The sequence below is a fragment of the Hipposideros armiger genome, unplaced genomic scaffold (assembly GCF_001890085.2).
Source record: "Hipposideros armiger isolate ML-2016 unplaced genomic scaffold, ASM189008v1 scaffold_133, whole genome shotgun sequence".
NCBI classification, from domain to species: Eukaryota; Metazoa; Chordata; class Mammalia; order Chiroptera; family Hipposideridae; genus Hipposideros; species Hipposideros armiger.
In genome coordinates, this window is record NW_017731483.1 from 1540460 (window position 1) to 1565942 (window position 25483).

General features: G+C 44.3%; 1 protein-coding gene across 1 annotated transcript in view; it reads left to right on the top strand.

Annotated features, from left to right (window-relative positions):
• The window catches only part of LOC109386388 (gamma-aminobutyric acid type B receptor subunit 2-like), a 62152-nt gene that overhangs the window by 3758 nt on the left and 32911 nt on the right, over positions 1-25483 (top strand). Inside the window, exon 2 of the mRNA XM_019649473.1 lies at positions 3651-3821. Coding sequence (XP_019505018.1) covers positions 3651-3821 — 171 coding nt within the window. The remainder of the gene's footprint in view (positions 1-3650; positions 3822-25483) is intronic.

The window sequence follows — 25483 nt, forward strand, 5'->3', positions numbered from 1 at the left end:
GAGAGAGAGAGAGAGAGAGAGAGAGAGAGAGAGAGAAAGAGGAGAGAGAGAGAGAGAGAGAGAGAGCGCTCTGGTGTTAGAGTCCTTTAGACTTGGATTTGAGTTCTGCTTCTCTTTCTTATTAGCTACAGCAGATATCTTGATTTCTCCCCATTTCTGGTATTTAGTCTGCTTATTCAAAACTAGGGGTGTTGAGCTGTATCAGTGGTTCTTGACCCTCACTGGGCATCATAATCACCTGGGAAATTTTTAAATAATACTGATGCTTGGGCTCTATGCCCAGATGCTCTATGCCCAGATTCTGATTCAGTTGGTTTGGAGTGGGACCAAGTCATCAATATTTTTAAAAATCACCCCAGGTGATTCCAATATGCAGCCAGGGTAGAGAGCCCCAGAGCTAGAAGATTTTGTGGGTTCCTCCAGTTCTGCAGTTTGGCAGTGTTACTGGGCACCTGCAGTCTTCGCCCATGGAAGGAAGTTTTAGGAGCGAAAGCCAGAGGAACAGTGATGCCAAGCCATCTAATCAAAGTGTGCATTATCTCAAATGGTGCAGAAAATGTCAGTGCCAGTTAATATTTTGCACCCAACATGATTTAGACCCGGGGCATATATTGTACTTCAAGTCCATTGTAAACACAATGGGCCATTTATTCACTGAACAGTAACCACTGTAATTACCTACAGGGCAAACATATGAGGTTGTTCAAGCAACAATTAATTGTGGACCTGGAACTAATGGGACAATAGTGGTAAAGTATCAACCAGAGTGTGATTCAGAAATCACATCAGAAAACCAACACTTTCCGAATTATATTAGATAGGCTTTTTTGGGGATGTGATGGCACATCTACCATCCTGGGTCCTGAAATAGTTGCTCCCTGATTTTTCTAATAGCTCCTTCCTCCACCGGTACTGTAGGAGGCTTGAACTGTTGTTTTAATCTTGAGAGGAGAATCGCAAACACTAGGTTTTAGGGGACTGAAGAGAGTTTCTATTTCTTGTACTCAACTATGGAGCCAAACTATCCCCTGCACGCAGGGGTGCTGATCTTCTTTGTGTTATGGGATCCTCTTTGTGAATCGGATGGAAGCCATGGATCCTCTTTTCAGAAAAATGTGTGTGTTTATATGTACATACAGGCCCACTAAAGCTTTTTCATACAGTTTTCTGGGAGTTCACAGACACCTTGAAGCCCCTCAGTGTGCTCTCTAAGTTATGGTCCAACCTCTGCTTGTATACCTCTAGACACAGGGATCTCACCACTTGCAACGGCAGGCCTTCCATTGCTGGACAATTCTGAATGCAAGCGTTCCTCAGTGTGTCCAGCTGAGATTTTCCTCTCTGCAGGCTCTTCCCTTTTGTCCATATTCTACCCTCAATTTTTTTTTTAACAGTCATTCTACCCTTGACCTTTACCAGTCGGGATGATGTCCCTGTATTTGTGGGGATCTTAGAAATTGGTTCCCAGCTCTCTAGTTCCAAGTCACATCTGATGGGCAGTTGTGCATTCAGCTCCAACAGATGGGAGCTGTTTAGGCTGCTGAGTGGACACAGGAAATCCAGGGATCGTAGGTAGTGGCTGTCTGCCCTCTGAGCCAGACCAGAACTCCACTGCCCTGCTCTGCTGAAGTCTTGGGAGGAAAAGAAAGAGTGTTTCCTCAGATGACAGGAGAGGGAGTAAAGAAAGCATCTTCATCTGGGGCCTGAGGGTGTCAGGATGTTGTTTCCCTGGATGCTGAAATTGCATTCTGGGATGTGTTGGATCTGCAACTGCTGCTGGGACAGGCCAGGGTTCCAGGAGAAAGCCAGTGGCAGCAAAGAGGGATCTTGCTTTAGCTGTGCCCTCTCTGGATCAAAGATTTAAATGAAACAAACAAAAACAAAAAAAGAAGGAAGGAAGGAAGAGAAGAAGGGAGGGAGAGAGGAATGGAGGAATGGAAGGAGGGAGAGATGACAGACCATGAAGGAAGAAACCATGAAGGAATTCTTTTATAATCTCAAAGTAGGAACGGCCTTTCTACATATGACACCAAACCAGAAGACATAAAATCTAATAAATTCAACCACATTAAAAAGAAATTTCTATATGGCAAAAGATACCATAAGAAACATCAAAAGAAAAAGTACAAACTGGCGGGGGTGGGGGTGGAGATGGGGCAGGGGAGGTAGGGAATAGCAACTTATATCACAAAGGGCTGTTTAATGTAAAAGATCATTTCTACCAACTGATAAGAAAAAGATTCAAATTGAAAAACAGGCAAAGGACGGAAACAGTTTCCAAAAAGAACCTGCAAATTTCTCTTAAACATAGGAAGAGATATGCACTCTCACTCTTAATAAGTTAAATGCAAATTAGACAGACAACAAGGTACCATTTTCCCACCATCAGACTGCAGAGATCAAAAAGTTTGATAAGCACCTTCTGTGGATGAGGCTGAGGGGAAGGGAGAACAGAGATCAGAGGAAATGTTATGGAAGAGGTGACATTTAAGCTGGGCCTTGTAGGACAGATAATTAAAATCCAATTTAGCAACTTACTGGCTCTTAAAAGAAAAAGAAGAAACAATAAAGGGAAAGATGGGCAGATTTGACTACTGAGTATAAATTAAAATACACACATACAAAATGATAAAGCAAGCAAACTGGGATATTTGCAGCAACTGTAACAGCCTGAGTTTGAATGCAATACAAATAAAAGTCTTCATTAAACTCAGTAAGAAAAGCATTAAAACACCACTCAAAAGAAACAAAAGACATGAAAAAGCAATTCCTAAAATAGGATATACTACTAGTAACGACCACATGGAGAAAAGATTAAACATTATGCATAACCAATGAATGCAATATGATTCCAGTTTTTCAGTGACAAATCATTATAAAATTAGATAGAAAAGTGTTTTTATTTCCCTCTGTTGACAAGAATGTGGTGAAATTGGCCCTCTAATTATACCAGGCTAGTGGGTGTGTAAATTGATACAATCCTTTTTGGAAATAACTATCAAGCCTTTAAAAACTTGTGTTTTTTATCTGGGAAATTTTATATCACAGACTTGATCCTATAGAAATAGCCTGAAATTTAGGGGGGAAAATGCTGTGCACAGGTTGCTTGTAGAATAATATGACAGTAATGACAAGTTAGAAGCAATCTAAATGCTCCCAAATTAGAGATGGTTCAGTAAATTCATATTTTTTTTAAATTCAAATGGTATTTTCATATACTGGAAAATTACACAGCTTTTAAAATGTTTATAAGGAGTTATTAACAGGATGGTTAAATGCTTGGAGGATAATGTGAGGTTAGGGAAAAAACAATTGAATTGTGTATGTAGAATAATCTCAAGAATCTTTCTGAAAAACAAAATCTCTGTGCATGGAAAAAGGACTAGAAGGAAACAGACCACAACATTAATGGTGGTTCTTTGGGGGAGGGGTATCTTATTGGTTTATTTTTTTCCTTCTTTCTCCTCATTTTGCATTTTAAAAAACATTCTCTTCCATGATAATGTGTTGCTTTTACAATAAAAAGGCTTAAAAACATCTTGCATTGTGTGTTTGTTCCCCAAGTCAGAACTAAAGGTCTCTGTTCAGAAAGATCCTGGGCTCAGAGCTGTGAGGCCCACCAGTGAAAGTGTCTCTTTTGTGTTTTTCAGCTCTCCTTTGCTGCGACCACGCCTGTTCTAGCGGATAAGAAAAAATATCCTTACTTCTTCCGGACCGTCCCGTCAGATAATGCGGTGAATCCCGCCATCCTGAAGCTGCTGAAGCACTTCCAGTGGAAGCGAGTGGGCACGCTCACACAAGACGTGCAGCGGTTTTCGGAGGTACGCGGTGCTGAGGGGACACGCTCTCACCTACCCGTTAGCCGGTGTCATCTCCAAGCCAGGGGCAATATGGCTGCATCAAGGATGGGCCATATCACAGGGCTTTTAAGCACGCTTTTATTAGGAGTAGCGAAGTTGTTTTACCATTGACAAAACAGAGCTGCTGGTGGAGGAATCTATGCATGGGACAGGTGACAGGCTCCATCTTAGATAGCTCCAGGGTGAGCCCTTCCCTTTCCTTGTGGCTTTTCGCTAAATCCTGTGAGTTATTCCCTCGCTACCCCTGTAGGTTTGTTGTTCTTGCTACCAATGCTGTAGTGACCATCTAAAATCGTGATGTGCCACCAACGGCACTTTTCCTGTGAGGAAAGTTTTGGGGAGCAGCTAGTTTGAAACAAAGACTCCAGTGTCACCGTCCATTGGGTGGACTTTTTGTTTGATTTAATGGCTTATAAACATGCATCATACATGGCGATTTCGTTTTTTGCTTTGGTTTGTGTTTTGCAAAAAAAAAAAAAGTGTTAAAATATATATACTAAAATAGATAGATAGCTAGATAGATAAAAGGGTTGCTGTACCCAATTGCCCTAAATCTGATATCCTCTTCCAAGTGAACCCCTGCTCTCAATTTGGCATTCATCTGCCCAGAACTTTTTCAATATATTTGTTTAAACACAATTTCATACTATATACAGAGTGTGCCAAAAAATGTATACACATTTTAAGAAAGGAAAAAACTGTATTAAAATTGTAATAATATATACCAATAGCAAAAGATGAATACAAGTCACATTTGACTTCTGCAATTACAAAAAGTACTCAAAGTAATTTCATCAGAGTAATTTTTAATACAGTTTTTTCCGTTCTTAAAATGTGTGTACGCTTTTTTGGTACCCTCCGTATTTTGCATTTTTCACTTTACAAGAGACCTTAGAGATTTTGATTGACCTCACTTACTAATGGGCCATGGTGTTCTGTCAGATGGATAGATGGGAATTTATTGAACCAGATCCCTATGGATATTTACAGCTTTTTGATATCACAGCCAACACCTTCCTGCCTGGTGTGCATCTTTGTAGTAGATTCCTAGAAGTAGAATTACTGGGTCATTTAAAATATTGAGACAAATTGATTTCTAGAAAGGCCGTTCCAACTTCTAGTCCTACCACTGTGTTTGAAAATTCCCATTTCCCCACATCCTTGCTAAGAGTGGATATTAGCAGGGTTCAAAACTTTTCCTGCTCAGATGAGTGTAAAATGGTCTCTTGTCTTTCTTCCCATTCTCCTTATAGCTCCTACTTTCCTTTCCCCTTCCATATGTGCTCTTGAGAGTTGGAGCCTCCCAACAAGGCAAGATATTCCAGGTGTGCTTAGCTGCCCAAGAGAAAAAAACTGAGTGATGTGGGGCTGATTGTGTGAGTCAGGTGCCCAGGTGGACTTCAGTGGGAGGAGCTGAAAAGGACCCGCCCCTTTTGGCATCCGGGGTGGGAGGTGGCAAGGAGGGTGAGGGCAGAGAGGTCTGGGAGTCACCAGACCTGGTTTCCACTCCAGCCGTGCGCTTCCTTTTCAGAGGCTCTGCCCCATCTCTCACATGGGCAGGGGAGGCCCCTGGAGGCATTGGCTGTGCAACCTTGGAAAAGTCACCTTACTTCTTTCAGCTGCAGTTCCCACCCCTATGAAATGAGGACAATAACTCTTCCCATGGCTTCCCTACAGGGCTCTTGCCAACATCAGATGAGTCATGGATTTGAAAAAGCTTTGTAAACTGTCAAGTTCACGCACAGAGAGGGATGTTTTGGGAGGTGCTTGAAAAGCAGAAGTGTTTGGCCCCACCATCTGTGGTTATCCAAACACAAGCTTTTCCCAGGCAAAACTGGCCCTCAGCTTCCCACCTCTCTGTTTCTCAGTCCCTAGGGAGAGTCACAAAGGGAACTTGACCTCCAAGGGGAATGACTCATTGCCAAACACTGAAGAGGCTTTTGCTGGAACACTGCCCTTTACAGCGGTGAGAAATGTTCTAAAATGCGTGTGAAACAGGTTGATGGTGAAGGTGGAGAGGACCAGCTCTGTGGCCCCATTAACACAGGACTCTGCAGCAGTTTGGAGGGACCTGCTTTTTTCCAATAGAGTCTTTGGCTGTCAGAGCCTGTGGAGCCCTTAGAGACACCTCCCCCAACCACCTCATTTTACAAAAGGGGAAACTGAGGCTCAGAGAGGGGGAGGGACAAAGTTCAGGGTTTCAGAGCACCTCCAAAGTCATGACAGATTATTCACAGGAAAGTCAGAACTGAATCCCAGGTCTGGACTCGTAGTCTACACTTTTCCTTCCTCCTTCTTTCCATCCACAACTTCCTGTAGTTACATGGGAACTGCATGCGACCTCGGAGGTTTGAAAAACCTGAAAGCCTTGCTCTAAAGAGGATAGAATTTCAGCCCCAACTTCATTGAGTGCTTTATGGGTTCCCCAACACTTTCACAGCTCACCGTCTTGTAGGGAGAGCTTATGGTTCCCGTTTGACAGATGAGGGAACTGAGGCTGGCAGAGACCGGTGGCTTCTTACCCCAGGGCATGTTGCTGGTAAAGAGCCCAGTAGAGGCTGGAAGCCTGACCCTCCAGACTGTCGGTCAGTGTTTTCTCCCTGGGGTCAGGTACTGAACAGCTTGGTACCACATCTCTGCCCCTGCAAGCTGTGTGTGAGGGCCCTCAGCCTGGTTTCAGGGCATCTCCGCGGGAAACCTTTTCCTGAGGACAGGATGTTGCTTGGTGGTATTGCTGGCAAGAACCCCTCTCAATTTAAGTCTCTCAGCCCAGCTGACTCCTCTCTGTGCCCAAGGGCTTTGACATCCCTCTCCCGATGTCTGGGCTGCATTGCTGGAGTGCAGGCCCTTGGAAACTCGCCAGGGGCTAACAGCTTTCCATGAGTGCAAAGGAAACTGGATTCCTTTTATGAAGCTGGTCGATCAGCAGTGTCAAGCACTTCTGTTCTGGCCTGGTACACTGGAAGGAATGTCAAATGAAAGCAATCCTGAAATTGAAGGGGGGCTGGGGAGAGGGCTGAGGGCCGTCCCACCTTGGGACCAGCTGTTCCCTTCCAGCCCCCGGTCATTTAGATTCAAGGCCAGTGCATGGTGGCCCCGAGGCCCTTGGGTCTTGGATCAGATGTGCCGATCTCCAGGCCCAGCTTTGCCAAGCAGTGACTGTATAACACGCTGCAATTCACTTCACCACGATGAGGTCCCAGTTTCCCTTATGTAAATCCGGGAGATTTAGTCCCACCTCACAGGCACTGGGAGATGAGAGAGTCAAATGAGAAAACGCAAGTGAGAAAGACTTACGAATGGTCGGTGCTCATTCAGTGAGCATTCTCCATGCTACTAATTCATGGGACAAACTCTAGGAGTGCATATCCATTAATTCAAAAAATAATAATGCAGCCTGCAGTGTGCAAAGGTTTATGATGGGCAAAGAACAGAGGCCAGAGTGGAACGGACATGCCCTCGGGGTCAGCAGGGATCAGGCCTCCTTAGTTGGGTTCTCAACTCTGGCTGCGCATTAGAATCCCCAGGGGAAATTTTTATTTTTAATACAAACAAAATTTAAATTTCATAAGTTGGGTTTTGCCTTTTCCTTGTTTTCCCATTTTTAACAGTTTTATTGGGATATAGTTTATATACCATACAGTTCACTCATTGTTAGTATACAATTCAATTATTTTTAGCAAATTTAGAATGGTTCTGTACCATCACCACAATCCAGTCTTGCAACACTCCCATCACGCCCATCCCTCATGCCCAGTTTTAGTCAGTTCCACCCCCAGACTCAGAATCATGTGCTTGCTTCATAGTTTCACCTTGGCTGAAAATTTCAAATAGAATTACGTAGCATGTTCCTATTTGTGCCTGGCTTATTTCATTTAGCACAGAGCTTTCGAGGTTTATTCATGCGCATGTATCAAAAGTTTGTTTCTTTATACGGCTGAGTAGTATTCCCCTGCATGGATAGGGCATGTTTTAGAATCACCAGGGAGATTTACAAGTGCTGGTGCCCAGGCCACCCTCCAGAACAATTACATTAGATCACCCACCCTGACATTAGAACCCTTTGGGCTCTCCAGGTGAATTCCGTGTGCCACCAATGTTGATGTCCTTCACAACTGGCTCAGGAAGTCAGGGTGGAAATGACATGGTGGGAGCCCTTGTGTTCAGAGCAGCCCTAAGTATACATGGTGCCATGACTGCCCTCAGCAGGCCTGGTGACTGTGGGGCAGGGTGGAGAAGGTGGAGGATGGCCTTGACTCAGCACTGAGGCTCCGCCAGGTAGAAGATAAAGGGGGGCGGGACAAGGAACAATGAGGGTGTGGCTGAGAGGGCGGGCCCAGAACGGAGAGCACGTGCAGGCAAGTGGCCTGTGGACTTGGAGGGTGAGCAGCTCGGGAAGTCTCTGAGCAGCTTGAGGGGGTGGGGATGAGGGAGCAGGAAGGAGGGGAGGCGGTGGTCAGAGCTGGAGGAGGGATGCGGGATGGGGGGGCTGGGCCCCAGCTGTGTGTGAATCGCGGAAGCACACTGGAGGTAGAGGTCCCTGGAATTGGGAGCAAGGAAGTGAGAGGCCAGAAGCCTGGGTGACATCCACGTGGGCACTGCAGGTGCAGGATGGGGGCAGGGCTGGGGGTGGAAATGAAGGCAGTGAGCCGGGCTGCTTAGGAGGACCAGCAGACAGCAACAAGGGGACTTGGGCCCCTCCACCAGTTCCAGGTCCTGTCATCTGCTAACCCATCTTCACCAAGTTATTCTTTGGGTTCCGAATTCTGTGATGCAACTAACCAGCTAAGTGCTCTTGGACAAATCACTCAGTCTCTCTAGGCCTCAGTTTCCCCTTCTGTAGGATAAGGGAGTTGGGCCAGTTGACCACTAAACTCTCTCCTAGCAAAAAGAGTTTGTGATGAGGGCTCTGGGAGATTTCTCTGGCCATTGACCTCGATCTTGCCGTTCCCTGGGATGTGACCGTGAGAATGCCTTAGCCTCTTTGTGCCTCCATTTCTTCATCTTGAAAATGGGGGTAATAATAGTACTAACTCACACTTAAGGTTGTTGTGAGGATTAAGTGTGTTTGGAACAAGTGCATAGAGAAGTGCCTGGCTTATAATAAGCACCATGCAAGGGATAGCTGTTCTTTTTATTGTCATCTAGAACATGGTTCTTTAGCCCGTGGCGGGCCCCCATTCAGGAGCCTGGCTGGGTTTCGTGCCTGCCACAAGCACTGCTCCCCTTCCCTCTGCCCTCTGAGCAGGCTCAGAGAGACTCCCTGCCCAGTCACTGGTCCTCAGTGATCTCGGGCCTTCTGGGGCTGACCTTTCCATACCAGAGGCTGCCCCCCAAGTGTCAGGACCCCCTGAGGCCCTTGATCTGTCCAAGACCAAAAGGGCACCATCTGCAGAGCTTCCCCTTCAAAGCACCTGCCCTTTCAGCCCTCCACAGCCCTGCCTCACCCTTTGAAGTTTTTCCTGCTGACCAAGTCAACCATCTGCCCCACCAAAGGGGCCTCTGGTCACTCCCTCTAAAGTTACCGCTTGTTATTATGGAGCGGTAGCCCGGGGGACACTCCTGCAGTGGAGGGCAGGGGACCTCATGTTTGTTAATACAGGAGGCAACCTTATTCGAGCTATCAGACGTCCCTGCTGCTCTGAGCAGGCATGAGCTCCTTGGCATGGCTGGAGAGACCCATCGCGGTCCCCTGAGGCCTCCTCCTCTGTCTCACCTCAACTCACCCTCCCTTTGGTCCAGCCACACCTTCCCACCCCTCTTGCAGGACCATCGTCCCCCACGCCTGGCTCAACTTGCCTCCCCAGGTTGGATCAGAGGTGCCACCTCTGTGCTCCTCTCCTCTCGGGCTGCTCCCTGTACCAGGTCCTTGCACAGTGCAGTGTCATACACCGTCTGCTTCCTCATCGGTCCCCCAGCACCAGAGGACTGCAGAGCCCCTGTGGGCAAGACCTCTCTGTCCCCTCACCGTGCATGCTGCCTGGCACGTGTGTGTTCAGTAAGGGATCTCTGTCCATTAGGCCAGAGTCTTAGGGGCAAACACAATGCTTTGCCCTCTGTTGCCCTTAGTCTGCCTGCATCTGGGATGGTGAGATGGGGGTGGGAGGGGTGCAGAGAAATCCCAGTCCTTCTGCTGAGTCACCAGGGCCATGGGGACAAAGGGAGGAGCCAGAACAGTCGACAAGTCACACTCCCACAGAACTCGGCGCAGGCCATGCTGCTGTTTTTTAACTGGGTCTTTTTCGGATGTGACATTGTTTATTGGTGGAGCTCTTCTAGAGTTCTCAGTGGAAAGTTGACTGGAGCCAGCAGTGACCAGGGACCTGCCATGTTGTTGCTTCTGGTGGGTTTGGTGTTGGGCATTGGGAACACACACACTGTAGTTTGTCTCTGAGTCATTTTCCTTGGCTTCGTCGGCCCCGGGAGGTTCATTCTGCATTGTCACCACTTCAGAAGCTTGTCTTCCTGGATCAGGTAACCCCATCCTCTAGAGCAGCGGTTCTCAACCTGTGGGTTGCGACCCCTTTGGGGGTCGAATGACCCTTTCACAGGAGTCACCGGGTACTCGTATGTGGGCGTATCTGCATGTGGGCCTGGAGACGGAAAGAGGAGCGGTGTCTCGGTTCCTAAGACCATCGAAAATATGTGTTTTCCGATGGTCTTAGGCGACCCCTGTGAAAGGTTGAGGACCGCTGCTCTAGAGCATTGGTTCCCAAAGTATTATGGTCCCTGGACCAGCAGCCTCAGTGTCATCCTCACCTGGGAACTTGTTAGAAAAGCAACTTCGAGGGCTCTGCCCCAGACCCTCCTGAATCAGACTCTCTGGGGTGGGGTCCAGCAAGTAGGTGTTTGAGAATCCCTGTATTGGAGGAGTGGGCAGCCTTCAGCTGAGGCCTCTGTGTTCTCGGCCCACTTTATCCGAGAAAAGGTCCAGGCACGCCGGACGGGCTGAGCTACCTCTGGTCTGTGTCCTTGGCTTTCCTCCAGGCTGCAGGATCACCTGGGTAACCCAGATATCCGCAGGTCCTCTATCATTAGGAGGCAGGAGGGGACTCCTGACTGATCAGATCTTAATCCCGAAGGTCCTAGTGCCCCATCTGATGCTCCAACTCTTTTCTAAAGCTCTAAAAGCTAATGCTTTTAGGTGACTTGGCTGCCTGCCCTCAGGCAAGAAATGTCCTCTCCTTCATGGCACTCTAACGCCAGCCCTGGGGGAGACCCAGCCTGTGGGCCAGCCGGCAGGGACAGCTTCATATATATCCATCCTGCCCACACAAAGGCGCTGTCTGTGGCAGCCTCTTAGGCATCTGGGGGTGGGGGGGGTTCATTATTTCTGAGGGTGGTACGTACATGTGACATGATTTGTGTACAATATTAATAGTTGTGTATTTATGATATTATATACCAGGGGGAAAAAAGATTACTAGCCCATCAAAATTATACTTCATGGATGTTATTGTTTAGGATAGAAAACATTTAAAAAGTGAGACTGGTTAAAGAAAAATACTAAGCTAGGAAGTACATAGGCTGTGTGCTTATGCAGTCAAATTGCCTCTAAGGGGGTGCAGAAGGGACTGAAGTTTTGGGGACCACTGGGATGGATGAAGCCCACAGGGCCGCCTGTTCATTTAACAGATGGGGTGGGTAAGGGATGGACAGTAGTACTGGCAGCAATAGGCTGTTCCCTGCAGCCCTGGTACAGTGCAGATATTCAAAGGGAGACACTCAAGGTCAAGGTCAAGAATGGGCCCCACAGGCCTTCAGTCTTCTGAGGCCCAGGCTCCACGGGGCAGACTCTGGGGTTCAAGCAACACTTGCTCCTTCATATGAGTACCCCCAGGGAGGGTGTAGCTCGCCAGCCAGTGCCCTGCCCTACCCATCCCTGCAGAGTGGAATGATCCCAACTGGGTGAGAACCACCTCCCATCAGGGTCTGCAGTTTCTAGTGCCCCTGCTATCTTGGTGGCATATCTGGGAGCACACCCGGGGGTATTTGTCCAGTGGTGGCTGCCGTGGCTAAGCCTCTGAAGAAAAGGCAGACCTCCAAGCTGGGTGCCTTGCTCTGGCTCAGAGCTTCTGCCCTCAGGAGAGATGGTCCACTGTGTTCCTCCTTCCTCCAATCCAAACAGGTCAGAGATGGCTGCCCCACCTGAGGTGAGCGGGGAGGACCCCAGGACCTGGTGGATGCTTCTCTCTAACACTCCATGCCAGGTCCTCAGAGCCCAGCACCCTCCTGCCACACACATACCAATCCCTAAAAGAAAGGAGCAGTGAGGTGCTTGGCTGTGGGTCTGCGGTGCCAGCACCACGGCTCCCACAGGGCTGGGTGATTGCCACTCTCAGCTCCCCAGGACTGTGATGTGAGATAAATACGTCCTCCACCCAGCCTGATGGATCCTGTAACATGGGGTGAGTAAGCCCAGAAGTAGATCCTGGAGGTCGGTGGGTCCTTTCTGGCTGTTGATGGTGACATCAATGCCCTCACCAGGGACACTTCCTGGGGCTTCCTGCACAGCCCCTGGCCTGGTTCCCACAGCAAGACTCCAGCCCCTGGAAGTAGCTACTGCACCAGGACCTTTGGGCTAGGGAAATGTTAATTATGACATCATCTACTGCCATGTATGGGGTGCCTATTGTGTGCGGGCGATGACATTCAATCACCCAGCTTGGTACCATCTCCATTTTGTAGAGTGGACTCACTCGGAAAGAATTAAGGCACTTTGCCAAGGTATCACATCCAAGAGGTGGCAGGTGTGGGCGTGAACCCAGGTTTATGCCTCCCCTTGTGGAGAGGAGGCCACGGGCCTGGGCCAGTATCCCCACCCATCCTCACTGCACCCCCACAACAGAAGTAAGGAGGCGGATATGCAGACCAACCAACCCATGTCTTAGGGGACTTCCTCACGGTCCCCTGGAATTTTCACCATAGGATTCTGCATTTAATTTTTATATTTATTATTTTTCCAGATTTGAATCTCTGTCCCTCCAAACCTGCTCCTACCACACTTCCCAGGAGAGTTGGCGAACAGGGCAGTGCATCTTGAAGTGTGTAGGTCCCCAGAGCTATTCTGGTAGATCCTGGCTGCGGTTTTCCCCCAAGGCCCATCTGCCAGGCTTGGGTGATGCTAGGCAACGTGAGCGAAGGAGTGGAGCTGGAAGGTGTGTGGAGCCTTCAGGAACTTACGAACAGTCTGTGGGGCTGGGTAGCTCAATGTGCAGGGTGACAAGTGGGAGAACAGGCTGGGAGGAAGGAAGGATGGTGAAGACCCTGCATGCTTCTGCGCTTGGACTGTACCTATCAGCTGTAGAGAGCCACAAAAGGTTGTTTAATAGGGGGTAAGAGATGGTAGCAATCCTGAGGGCAGATTGGGGCAAAGAGCCCAGAGTCTGGGAAACCAGCCAGGAGGTTACTGCAGTACTTCAGAAGAAAAATAGTAAGATTGGAGTTACTTTCTTGCATAAAAATTTCAAATTCTCTTTGTTTTTATTTTTGTTCCTTTATTTTAAAATACTAATTACTGTTTTCTAACCATAATATTGATATGTGCTCAATGCAGAAAACTTGGAAGACACAGAAGAGCAAAAGGGAAAATTAAAAATTGGCCATAACCTACCCATTGAAAGGTCATGGTTAACATCTACAGGCATACTCGAATGTCTTAACGGTTTTTCAGTGCATGTAAGCGAGCATGGAGAAACAAATATTTGCTCTCACTATAGAAATGGCTTCTTTAATTTAGCAATTCAGCGAGAATGTTTTCCCAGGCCAGCAGATACTCCCCACCACCATAACTCGTAATGGCTTGTGGTCTCTGAGCCTGGTGACCCCATGAACTGCCCCCATCTGTGCCACAGCCCCCTCTGATGTGTTTTCCCCCAGTCTTATGTATCCTACAATCTGCCCTTCCTTCGTCTATTGCAATAGTTCTGCAAACACTCTGTCCATGGATGGTCTTCTTGTTCTCTAAAACCGTTAGAGATTTTTTTTTTCTTAAAAAAAAATATTTGTCATTTTGAGGAATTTGCGCTGTGATTGGAGGTAGATGTGTATTCTCTGTTGCTGTTTTTGTAGTAGCTGTTGAAAAAATTCTACCCAGTGGATATGCCATAATTATTCAAGGAAGCTCTCATGACATAGAAATAGTGGCCAGTTTTTCCTGATTACACAACAACAGTGCAGTAAACTCATACTTGTATTTTTATGTGAACACCTCTGATTATTTTCAGAGAATAAATTCCTAGAAATAGTGTATGCACATTTGGAACCTTTGGTACATGTTGCCAAATTGTCCTCCAGAAAGATCATACCAGTTTAGTTTCCAACGGTATATGAGAGCACTCATTGCCAACATTGCATATTATTCTTTTTTGATCCTTGGCAATTGCTATTTTAATTTGCATTTCTTTGATTACTACTAAGATTGAATTCCTTTTTTACCAGGAATCTTTTTCATTTCTGTTTCTCTTTTCGTAAATTGGCTGTTCATGTTATTGGCACATTTTCCTATTGCAGTGTTCTTTTTCTTACTGATTTATAAAAGCTCTTTATAAAGTAAGGATATCAGCCCTCTGTCACATTTGTTGCAGTTATAACCTCATGTTTCATGGGACATTAATTATGTTTTTATGTTATTTGATAACTTTGAAAATTTTAGTATTTTATGTAGTTGAATTTATCAAGACCATTTTTTTCATTTTTAATTTTATACATGGCATGCTCTTTCTATCCCCAGAATTTTTATAAATGTTCACCTACATTTTTTTCTAGAACTCTTATTACTTCATTTTTAAATTCATCTGGAATTTCAGCATATGACCTGAAATATCAAACATTTCTTTCTCCTGCCCCCGTAGTCCCTCAGTAATCCTTCCAGCATTTAATATATCTTCCCCGACTCACTTAAAACACCAGTGCTAAATTTTATCCTTAGAAAATAATATACTACATTTTTATATACACTTTAGACCAGTCCTGTATACTAGAAATATAATACAAGCCACATAACATGATTTAAATTTTTCTACTAGCCACCTTTAAAAAACTGAAAAAATATAGGTAAAATTCACTTGAATAATATTTTATTTAGTGCAGTATATCCCAAGCTTACCATTTCAACATGTGAAACTAGCCATTTCAAATGTTCAGTAACCACATGTGGCTAATGGCTATCTCGCATTGGACAGTGTGGCTTTATGCTATTCCTGAGTTTTTAATTTTCTTCCATTGATCTGTCTATTCTGGGATTGGCCTCCCAGTGTTTTGAATATTATTCCATGAAGTCCTGAGTTAGGCACAGGTTAGTAAGGTAGATTCCTTCCAGTCATCTTGGGATTCAAGCTGACCAAAGTTCAGCCATCTTTAGCAGGTGGCTTTGGAGTTCCTCTTGGGGGCTGGAAAGGCAATAGCCATGGAGGAATATCACGTGGAAAATATTCATGAGCCGGGCCTGGCGGTGATGCATATTACTCACATTCTGTGAATATTATACAGTCAGTCCTCCCTTCCTTATTCACAATTGCCTTTATTTTCACCAATTTAATTCTTGTAAGGTTCCAAAAAAATACAGTTGGTGTTTTTACTTGAATTTCAGTAACTCCGGAATTAATTCGGGGGACATTTGACATCTTTATAATACCAAGTCTATCTAGTCATGAACAAAGAACATTTCTCCATTCAAAATTTCTTATTGGGCCCTCAGTAAAGTTTTGTCATTTTCTTCATATAGATCCTTTCCATTTCGTGTTGGGTTTATTTTCAAGTATTTTCACTGCCTTAGGGAATGGAATTTGTTTTCCTTGACATTTTTAAAGTGGTTATTGTTGGTATATATGAAGGCTATTGATCAGTATCTATACATCTTATGACTAGCCATATTCAATTCTAATTATTTCTGGTAGTTTTTCCTTTCTTAATTCCCTTGGGTTTTCTAGGTAAATCGCAATACCATCTGGAGCAAGAATAAATTTGCGTCCTCTTTTCCAGAATTACAGCATCTTTATCTTCATGATTTCTAATGAGGCGGTATTGCATAGTGGTTAGAACAGGATGACTGCCTGGGTTCTAACTCTGGCTCAGCTGCTTATCAGCTGGATGACCTTGGGCAAATTATTTACCTTTTTATGTCCTTGAAAATGGGCACATACTCAGGCACCCCACAGGTTGTGTTAAAATAATTAATACATATAAAGCACTTAAGACTTAAAATAGTACCCAAAGAAACACCTAATATAAATGAACTATTATTTTTGTTATTATTGCCTCATTCACTAAATGTCCTTATGTTTCAAAATCGTGCTATATAATGATATTCTCTCATCTTGTTCTTGATTGCATTGAGAATGCTGCTTATAAGGTATGATATCTGTTGGAAGAGCAGATATCCCTCATCATGTTAAGGGAGATTATATTTTTATTGATTCAGTGTTTGAACCAGTTATGCAGGCTGAAAAATCAGATGTCTTTTTAGAATCTATATTAATAGCTACGCAATTGTTTCTGTGCTCTATGAGTGTGACAGATTATACTCATCAGTTTCCTTGTGTTCATTCTATAAACATCACTTCATTTAACACATATTTATTGAGTGCCTGGCATGTGTTGGGCACTGTTCTAGGCACTGCAGACACATCAGTGAATGAAACAGAGTCCCTGCCCTCAAAGAGCTTGCATGCTAGTGTGGAGAGGCAGATGATAAAAGCAATAAGCAAATGTATAATATGTCAGATGATGGTAAGTGCGAGGGAGAAAAACAAAGTACAATCAAGGGACTAGGCTATGCCATGAGGGGTGGGGTGAGGTCAAGCAGAGCTTCAAATACAGGGTGACATTTGAGCAGACCCTTAAAGGCAGTGAGGAGCAAATCATAGGCTCTCTGGGAGAAGTGGGTTCCAGAGAGAACAGCATGTGCAAAGGTCCTGACATGGGAGTGATGCTGGTGGTGCTGGAGCTGCATCAGGGAGAACATTATGGCTGGAACAGAGTGGGTGAGGGGAAGTAGAGCAGTTGTTGGGTGGGTGGGAGGGTTGGATTTTTGGCTCTTACAAGACATTTGTGAGGACTTTGGTTTATACGTTGAGTGTGTTGAGAAGCTACTGCTGTAGAGTATTTTGTTTTTGTCTTATTGTGAAACAATTCACATCACATAAAATCCACCATTTTAACCATTTTAAAATGTACAGTGGAATAGTTTTTGGTAATGTACATAATGATGTGCAACCATAACCTCCTTCTAACTCCAGAACATTTTTATCACCCCAAAAGAATTCCCATATCCATTATCAGTTACTCACTTCCCCTCCCCTCAGCCCCTGACAACTGCAAATCTACCTTCTGTATCTATGGATTTGCCTGTAATAGACATTTCATATAAATGGAATTACAGGGGTGGAAAGTGAAATGGAGAAATGGATGCAAGCGGTCAAAAGGTACAAACTTCCAGTTGTGAGATACATGAATTCTTGGGATTTAATGTATAACAAGGTGACTATAGTTAACCACATTGTGTTGTAAACTTGAAAGTTGCTAAAGGGTAGATCTTAAAAGTTCTTAACAGAAGAAAAAAAGGTGATGGATATTAATTAGGCCTATGTAGTAATCATTTCACAATATATACTCATACATATATCAAATCATTTATTGTATACTTTAAATTTATACAATGTTAAGTGTCAATTATATCTTAATAAAACTAGAAAATGGGTGATTCATAAAAAGGAATCATAAAATATGTGGCATTTTGTGTCTAGCTTATTTGTATAGCTTCTTTGGAGAAATGCCCATTGAAATCCTTTGTTCAATATTTAATTAGGTTATTTGTCCTTTTGCTATTGATTTATAAGAGTTCTTTATATATTCCGGATACTAGATGCTTGTTGGATGTATGATTAGTGAATAGTTTCTCCCATTCTGTGGGCTGTCGTTGCACTTTCTTAAAGGTGCCGTTGGTACAAAAGTTTTTCATTTTGGTGAAGTCCAATTTGCCTGTCCATTTTTTTTTCTTTTGTTGCTTGTGCTTTTGGTGTCATACTTAAGACACCATTGTCTAATCTAAGGTCATGAAGACTTAAACCTTTTTCCTTCAAGGAGTTTTATAGTTTTAGCTCTTACATTTAGGTCTTTGTCCATTTTGAGTTGATTTTTGTACATGGTGTGGGGTAAGGGTCTAACTTCATTCTTTTATATGAAGCTATTTACTTCTAGCCCCATGTGTTTAAAAGACCATTATTTCTCCATTAAATGGTCTTGGCATCCTTATTGAAAATCAATTGACCATAGTATTATGGATTTATTTCTGGGCTATTGGGAAGTTTTTAATGTAAGTTAGAGATGATCTAGCTTACATTTTAAAAGGACCATCCTGGCTGCTGAGTAGAAGGTGGTGACTTGAACTAAATAACTAAAACAAATCAGATTCTGGATCTTATTTACAGAAGAGCTGACAAAGTATATATCTTGATAGAATGTATGTATGATGCGAAAAAGAAAGAGGCATCAAGGATGGTGCCAAAGTTTTTGGTCTGAGCAACTTCAAACAATAAGTTACTACTCATTAATTTGAAGAATGCAGAGGACCAAGTTTTAGAGAGGGAAATAAACAGTTAGTTTAGATATTCCTGTGGATATCTAGATGGAGAGGTTGATTAGGCAGTTGGATAAATGGATCTGGAATTCACATTTATGTAAAACCGTATTAACATTCCTAAAATAAACCTATCTTTGTTATGCTGTATTATTCTTTTAATCAGTTTAATTATCCAGGGTTTTTTTCCTGTAAGCACATGTAAGAGGAGTTTATATTTTACTCTGAGTGCACCATCTGTAATCAGGTTTAGTTGTCAGGTTATTCTAGTTTTACAATGTGAATCAGAAAGCTTTCCATCGTTTCAGGTGTCCTGGAAGAATTTATAGAATATACACATTAGCTGCTCTTTGAAAATCAAAAATGAATCTGTGAAACCATCCAGGACTTCGTGACCCCCACCCCACCCTTTTTACAAGTCATCTTTGTGGCTACTCCCATGCTTTTCAATCACTTTAGGTTTATACTTCTTGTGTGGATTTTAATAACTTATATTTTCCAGAGAATAGTCTATTTCCTTGAGATTTTCAAATTTGTTAGCCTATATTTGAGTGCAATTAATAAAATCTCTCTGTCTTTTGTTGTATGCTGTTTCTCATTACAGGTATGTTTCCCTGCTTTTTTCCTTGATTAAAACTAGCTAGTTTGCTAATTTATTGACGTAACTGGTATTAACATCTTAATACATGTACAAAAAAGGGTCACATTTCTTCTGTTTTCAAGTTAAATTAAATCTGGGTCAAGCACTACGCCTGCCAGATTTACTGGGGTTAGTGTTTCCCCCGCCAAGCCCACCCTCCATCAAAATAGCCAACAACATTGGTGGTCTTGCCATCACCAGGCTGGGAGAGCCTACGCTCTGCGGCCCTTGCTGCCAGATGCCACTGGGTGGTGCTGTTGACACTGGTCGGACTGTTGACTGCTACTGATCCAGGTCCCTGGACACATTACTTGACACCCTCAAGCTCCTCACTAGGTTCTCAGGTTGCAACCTTTCTGCCCACAGCTTTTTAGCTTCCACATGAAGCCACTCCCAAGATGCAGGAACACATTGTCGAGAGTGATTTGGCCATTTTTCTCCCATGGATCCAGAACTTCTGTTGGCATTTTCTTCTCAGCTCTCCAAACCTCCAAGAGCCTGAAAGCGTCTCTTTTAGAGCCCTACCCCTGAATGGTCCTATTCCATTTTGCTGCAGAGTAGAGCTCATCCTCCTTAAAGCAGGCAACTTGGTTGCTTGGGGGAGGGGGCGTTCACTTGCCTTCCCTTTAGAGATGATCGCCCCCTCCCAGAGACAGACAAAGTTTCCAGACATTTCTCTTGCTAAAGAAAGTATAGTAGAAAAAAAAAAAAAGCTTTAATTTTCAGTGAAATATCCCGTTATCTTGTTTTTTTGACCCAAAAAACCAGCCCTTGGATTTTTATTAGCTCTGTATCAATTACCTAATTTCTACTTTATTTGCTTCTACTTTTATCTTTGTTAATACCGTCTTCCTTCTTTATTTATGTTTGTTTTGCCATTCTTTTTCTAACTTAATTTGCATACTTATTGTTTACTCTTATTTAATTGCTATCAAATATATTTAAGCCAATTAATTTATGTTTGATTGCAGCTGTGGCCAAATTCTATACTTTTAGCTAAGTAATATGGCATCCTCATTATAATAAGACTATTCTATAATTGCATTTTTAGTTTAAAATACTAGGTTTCTATAATACTTCTGTAAGTACCAGTACAAAAATGCAAAATTTATTGTTAGCTACAGAAATTAGCACATTTCTTTACCACCCATTCTCATCACCTCTAATTTTGTATTATCATTTGAGTTTTTATTTAACTTTATTCTTTACATTGTGGGTATTCTTTTGCAATTGTTATTTGAGATAATGATTTTATTTTAAAACTATATTATAATAACTATGATTTTAAGATTCAGAACCATATTTATTTGGCTTCAATTTTTATGGCCTCTCTCATGAATTGTGTCTTTTGCTTTATCTCTCTGAGGCATGGATACATCTTTGAGTAGTATTTTTCAGGAAGGGTATATGAATTTTATAATCTACCATGCTTTTATATAGATCAGTTTCTCTCTGTTGCTTCTCTCGTGAAGTATAGATTCCTATTATCATAATATTCTTCCTCAAACTTCTGTAGACATTACATCAGTGTTGTAATGAAGTCTGATGCAATCTGATTTGATTCCTTTGTAGATAAGTCTATTTTTCCCTGTGTTGGATGCTTCTGGATTCTTTCTTAATCCTTGGAATTAAAAAAGAAAATATAGCATATGTTGGATATTTGCCTATTTTGTCTAAAATATGATTACCATTTTTCTTTGAAGAACTGGGTGTTAGGATTGCAGAAGTTTTCTTCTATTATATCTTTAATTATTACTCTTTTATTCTGGTATCTTTTTAGAAATACCAATACAATTGACCCTTAAGTAACATGGGTTTGAATTGCACGGGTTCACTTATACACAGATATTTTTCAATAAATATTTTCTCTTCCTTATGATTTTCTTAATAACATTATTTTCCTATGGCTTATTTATTATAACAATACAGTATATAATATATATAACACAAAAAATATGTCTTAACTGACTGTTCATGTTATCGGTAAGGCTTCTGGTCAACAGTAGGCTATTAGTAGTTAAGTTTTGGAGGAGTCACAAGTTATACTTGGATTTTCGACTGAGCAAGAGGTTGGCACCCCTGACCCCACGTTGTTCAAGGGTCAACTGTAATTCACAAGTGGGTCTCAGTCATTTATTCTTGATATTATTCTCTCTGATCATTTTTATTTGTCCTCATTCTCTACATTCTGAGAGAATATTTCAGTATTGTCCTCCATAACACTCACTGGCTTTCCACAATTAATTTCTGCTCTTTAGTGCTCCTAATGCTTTTAAAATTCTCATAACATTATTCAAAACCTATGATCATCATTGTAACTCTGCCGACTTTCTTTTCATTTCATCCTCTTTTATTGCATATTGCATTTCTTACACATCTTAGAGACCAGGTTTCCTTGAACCTCCTCGAAGTACACAACAGACACTACAGTTTACTTCTCATTCCTATAGCAAGTCCTTTTAGAGGTGATGTGCTGCCTCCTGTTTGCTTCCTTTATGTTTCAGAAAGTTTTCACAGGTTCCATGTGCCTTTTGGGTCTTTCCTGACCTAGTATTTGCTTACAGCATGGGTCAGTTGACCTGGGGCCCCCTCGTTGTTTCATCTAGTTGCTATTAAGATTCTTCACCTTGGATATTCATCCGGAAGACTAGATGATGAAATTTCACATTAGCAGCCAGGGACAAGCAGCAGGAGGCGTTAGGGAGCCATGGGTGCTGTGGGCGTTTCTTCTCTAGTTGGTTGGCACAGCTGCTCCAGATGTGCACTGTTGTTCTTGATCGCTCCCTTGTCCTCCTGCCTGCTGGGTCTGAGAGCTACCCTGGCCTATCCTGGGAAACAGGACTTGGATAGGCATTGCTTGTCTTGGCTCTAAGGGCCCAGCAACTCCAGAAGGCTTTGGGGCTGCACGTGAGAGGTGGACTCCCCCTGATGGGCCCTGCACCCCTCCTGTGACCCAGCCTCTTCTCTAGCACTCACTCCCTCTGCATCCGAGGCTGTGAGGTTGTCCTGTGAGCTGTCTGCCCTCCTCCTAGCACCACGCTGCTTTCTCAGGAAGGAGAACTGTGAGTCAGGCTTCAATCTGGCTTCACTGGCACTGTACCTAACAGAAATTCCTCAAAGTTGGTGGCATATTGGTGGCACTCTTTCCCATGTTCCCATGCTGAGGCAGACTCCCATTTTTATACTGCCTTGGTCCTTTCTGTCACTTTCAGAAGGAGGTAGCTTAGGTGGGAGTTGGACATCTGTGCTCAGCTTTATAATTTTCTCCACAAGTTTCATACTTAACATTGTTGCCCATACTTTGTACTTTGGTGTACAGATATATGACAGTTCCCGAAAATTTCCTTTTCTGTGACCCCCTTTTAAATTCCTCACATATCCTGACCCTCGTCATATCCGGTTTTATACTTTTTCCTGGGCACTTTTTCTCTCCCTCTCAAATTTCAGTATAGCATCCTCTCGATCAGATGGTAATTCTCACCCAACATGGCATTGCCAGTCTCGGGGCAGGGAGTGCCACCCCTTGCCAGGGGCTCATCGTCTGCCATCGGAAGCCACACCCTGGCCTTCAGCAATATTAATAGACTTTCCCCACATCCCCCTTTCTCGGCCAAAGGTATGACCTTTGGAAAATGGAAACAGAGACAAAACCGTTCCCCTGCCTCCAAGTCCCCACTCTCCTTCCGAAGCCTTGCTTTTCACTAGAGAAGCCGTTTTGGATCCCTTCTGGCACACCCAGGCCCTCCCGTGTGAATCAGCAGCCGTGGGCAGCAGGCGGTAGGGGAGGGGGTTGCAGAGCCCCCCCCCCATCACTGCTTGGCTGCCTGCCCCAGGAAGACAGCACATCACACAATTTGCCATATCAAGTCTGTGAACAGCTGCCTCCCTGCCCTCCGTGGGGAGTCACCAAGCACCACACATCTGTTCCTTCCGGGATGGTGAGAAGATTCCTCCCACCCTGGTGCCTGTGAATTCCCATTGGGGATTTCATGGAATAACATTCTTCTGCAGACACCCCAAAGTAACCAGCCTTTGTAGGAAGACCCACTATTGGAGTTTAGTCCCAATGGTACCACCAGCACTTCCCTCCCTTCTTGGTCCCAACCTCACGTCATGTTTTTTCCACCTCCCTTCCTGACAGTGTTGCCTCTGATACTAAACCCTTCCATATATTGAACTTGAGCCACGGTAGGCCCTTAGCATGTACTAGCTCATTTTAATCTTTCTAACAACCTTAAGATAAGTTGTGGTTATGTCCCCTTTATAGGTGATAGAGGCACTCAGAGAGTTCCCCTGCTCCCCTGGGGTGGCCCGGCCAGTGGAGGGCAGAGCCAGCATTTGAGTCTCGAGCCACCTGACTCCAGTTTGTCCTCTCTCCTCTCTGCCACTGCCTTCCTAGAGGGGAAAATAGAAACACAGGCTCTTTGTTGTGGATTTAGAGCAGAGATTTACAACTGTGGGCCCATGAGCCAAATCCAGCCCCCTGTTTTTGTAAATAAAGTTTTATTGGAACACAGCCACAGCCATTCTTCTGCATGTTGTCTGTGGCTGCTTTTGCAATGTAAAGGCAGAGCTGAGTAGTCTGACAGAGACTGTATGGCCTCCAAAGCCTAAGATATTTACTATATGGCCCTTTACAAAAAAAAAAATTTGCTGATCCCTGGTTTACAGCATGGGCTGTGGAGAGCAATAGATCTGAAGTTCAAGCCTGGCTCACTGCTTCCTAGCTGTGTGACTTTGGGCAAGTGACTCAACATCTCTGAATCTTATTTTACTTACCCATAAACCGATCGTAATTATATCTGTTGAGTTTATACCAATGGTCAAGGGAGTGAGGTGACATGTGGAGGGGCTCTGCATATGAAGGGTGCTCAGTAAACGTCAGCTGTCATTGTTACCTTTCTCATTATCATGGATGTGCAGTCTTCTCCACTTTTGCTCTGTGGCTTCCTTTCCGGAACATCCCAGCGTTTTCGCCTAAGGACCCTGCATCTTTGCTGACACTCTCTGATACAGATGAAGCACAGCAGCTTCTCAAGCCTCCTCAGGGTGCTGGGCATCAGGTGTACGTGACGCTCACCTCAGGCAGATGGATGGGATGTCTGAGATCCCATTCCTTCATTCAACCAGTGTTGACTGAGCCAGATCCAATTCCGTTGTGCTAGAAAATGACAGGGACTTAGCTAGGGCCTCAGGGCCTCTAGGAGCTCAGCTGGGGCATATAGGCAATAACCATAACCCTGGTGCCTCCAGGTTCTGGTCCCCTTTAGAAAATTCCCCTTGTACTCTGCAGCATTAATACCTGTTACCCGGAGTCTCTGGGTACTGCTCCTAGGAAGACACATTATGAAAATTGCCTAGCTTAGCACAGCCTCAAACTCCACTTACAGGCTGTTGGTCTGCTCAGCACTTTGCAGCAGTGTCCACCACAGGACGTGGCCGGCTCACCTGACCTTCCAGCTCCCTCCTAGGACACACACTCAGCACCTCTACAGGCTGGGGCTGGCTCCATGGGCTTCGGGCCAGGGCAAGGGCAGACTGTCTTTCCTGACCTTGGAGGACGTGTTGACAGCTTAGCTCCTCTCCATCAGTCTGTGAGGCCCTGATATTCTCCCTAGCCACCGGTATTAGAGCCAAGGAGACTTCGTGCTGTGTGCCGTTGTGGGGATGTGGATGCCCTGAGGAAAGTCCTAGTCCCTCCAGAACAGGGCCAAGAAAGCATGGGCTTAAGAGAGAGGAGCAGAGGGGTGAGCACAGCTCACTGGAAAATCCAGGACTTCAAGGAGGTGGGGCTATTGGCAGTAGAGCTCAAACAGTGAGCAGAACTTGCGAGGAGAGCAGAGGTCAGGAACGTAAAGTGATTAGTGTGTGTGTGGTTGGTGGTGAAAATGAATTATAAAGGTATATGATAAAATGAGGTGAAAAAATCAGGATATAAAATTGTTTATACTTTGATGACTTCTACCTAAAAGATATATACCTGCTGTATCAGTTAAGGTCCTGTCAAGAAAGAGATGGCGCATGCAGAGTTGAAGTGAAGAAAGTTTACTTTAGAGGAAATACTTTGGGCAGGACCAGGGAAACCAAGCAGGGCCAATGTAGCACCAGGGACTATCAATGATGAGAGTCAGGACCACCCCTGTGCCCTGAAGGACAAGGGGAGGAAGCAGCGTTACTGCAGGGAAGAGGGTCCACTTGACAGCGGCTGCATCCAAGCCAGGGAGGAGATTCGGAGAGATACCCTGAGCTTTTCCTCCTCCCGCCCTCTGACTCCTGCCGGGGCCAGCCATTGTCTGAACCTACCTGGAAATCAGAGGACAGTGGAGCTCAAGTGATACCATCCGTAAAAGTCAAATTCCAGAAACAGCCTCAGAGGGCAGGCTGGAGGGTGTGGGAGAAGGCAAC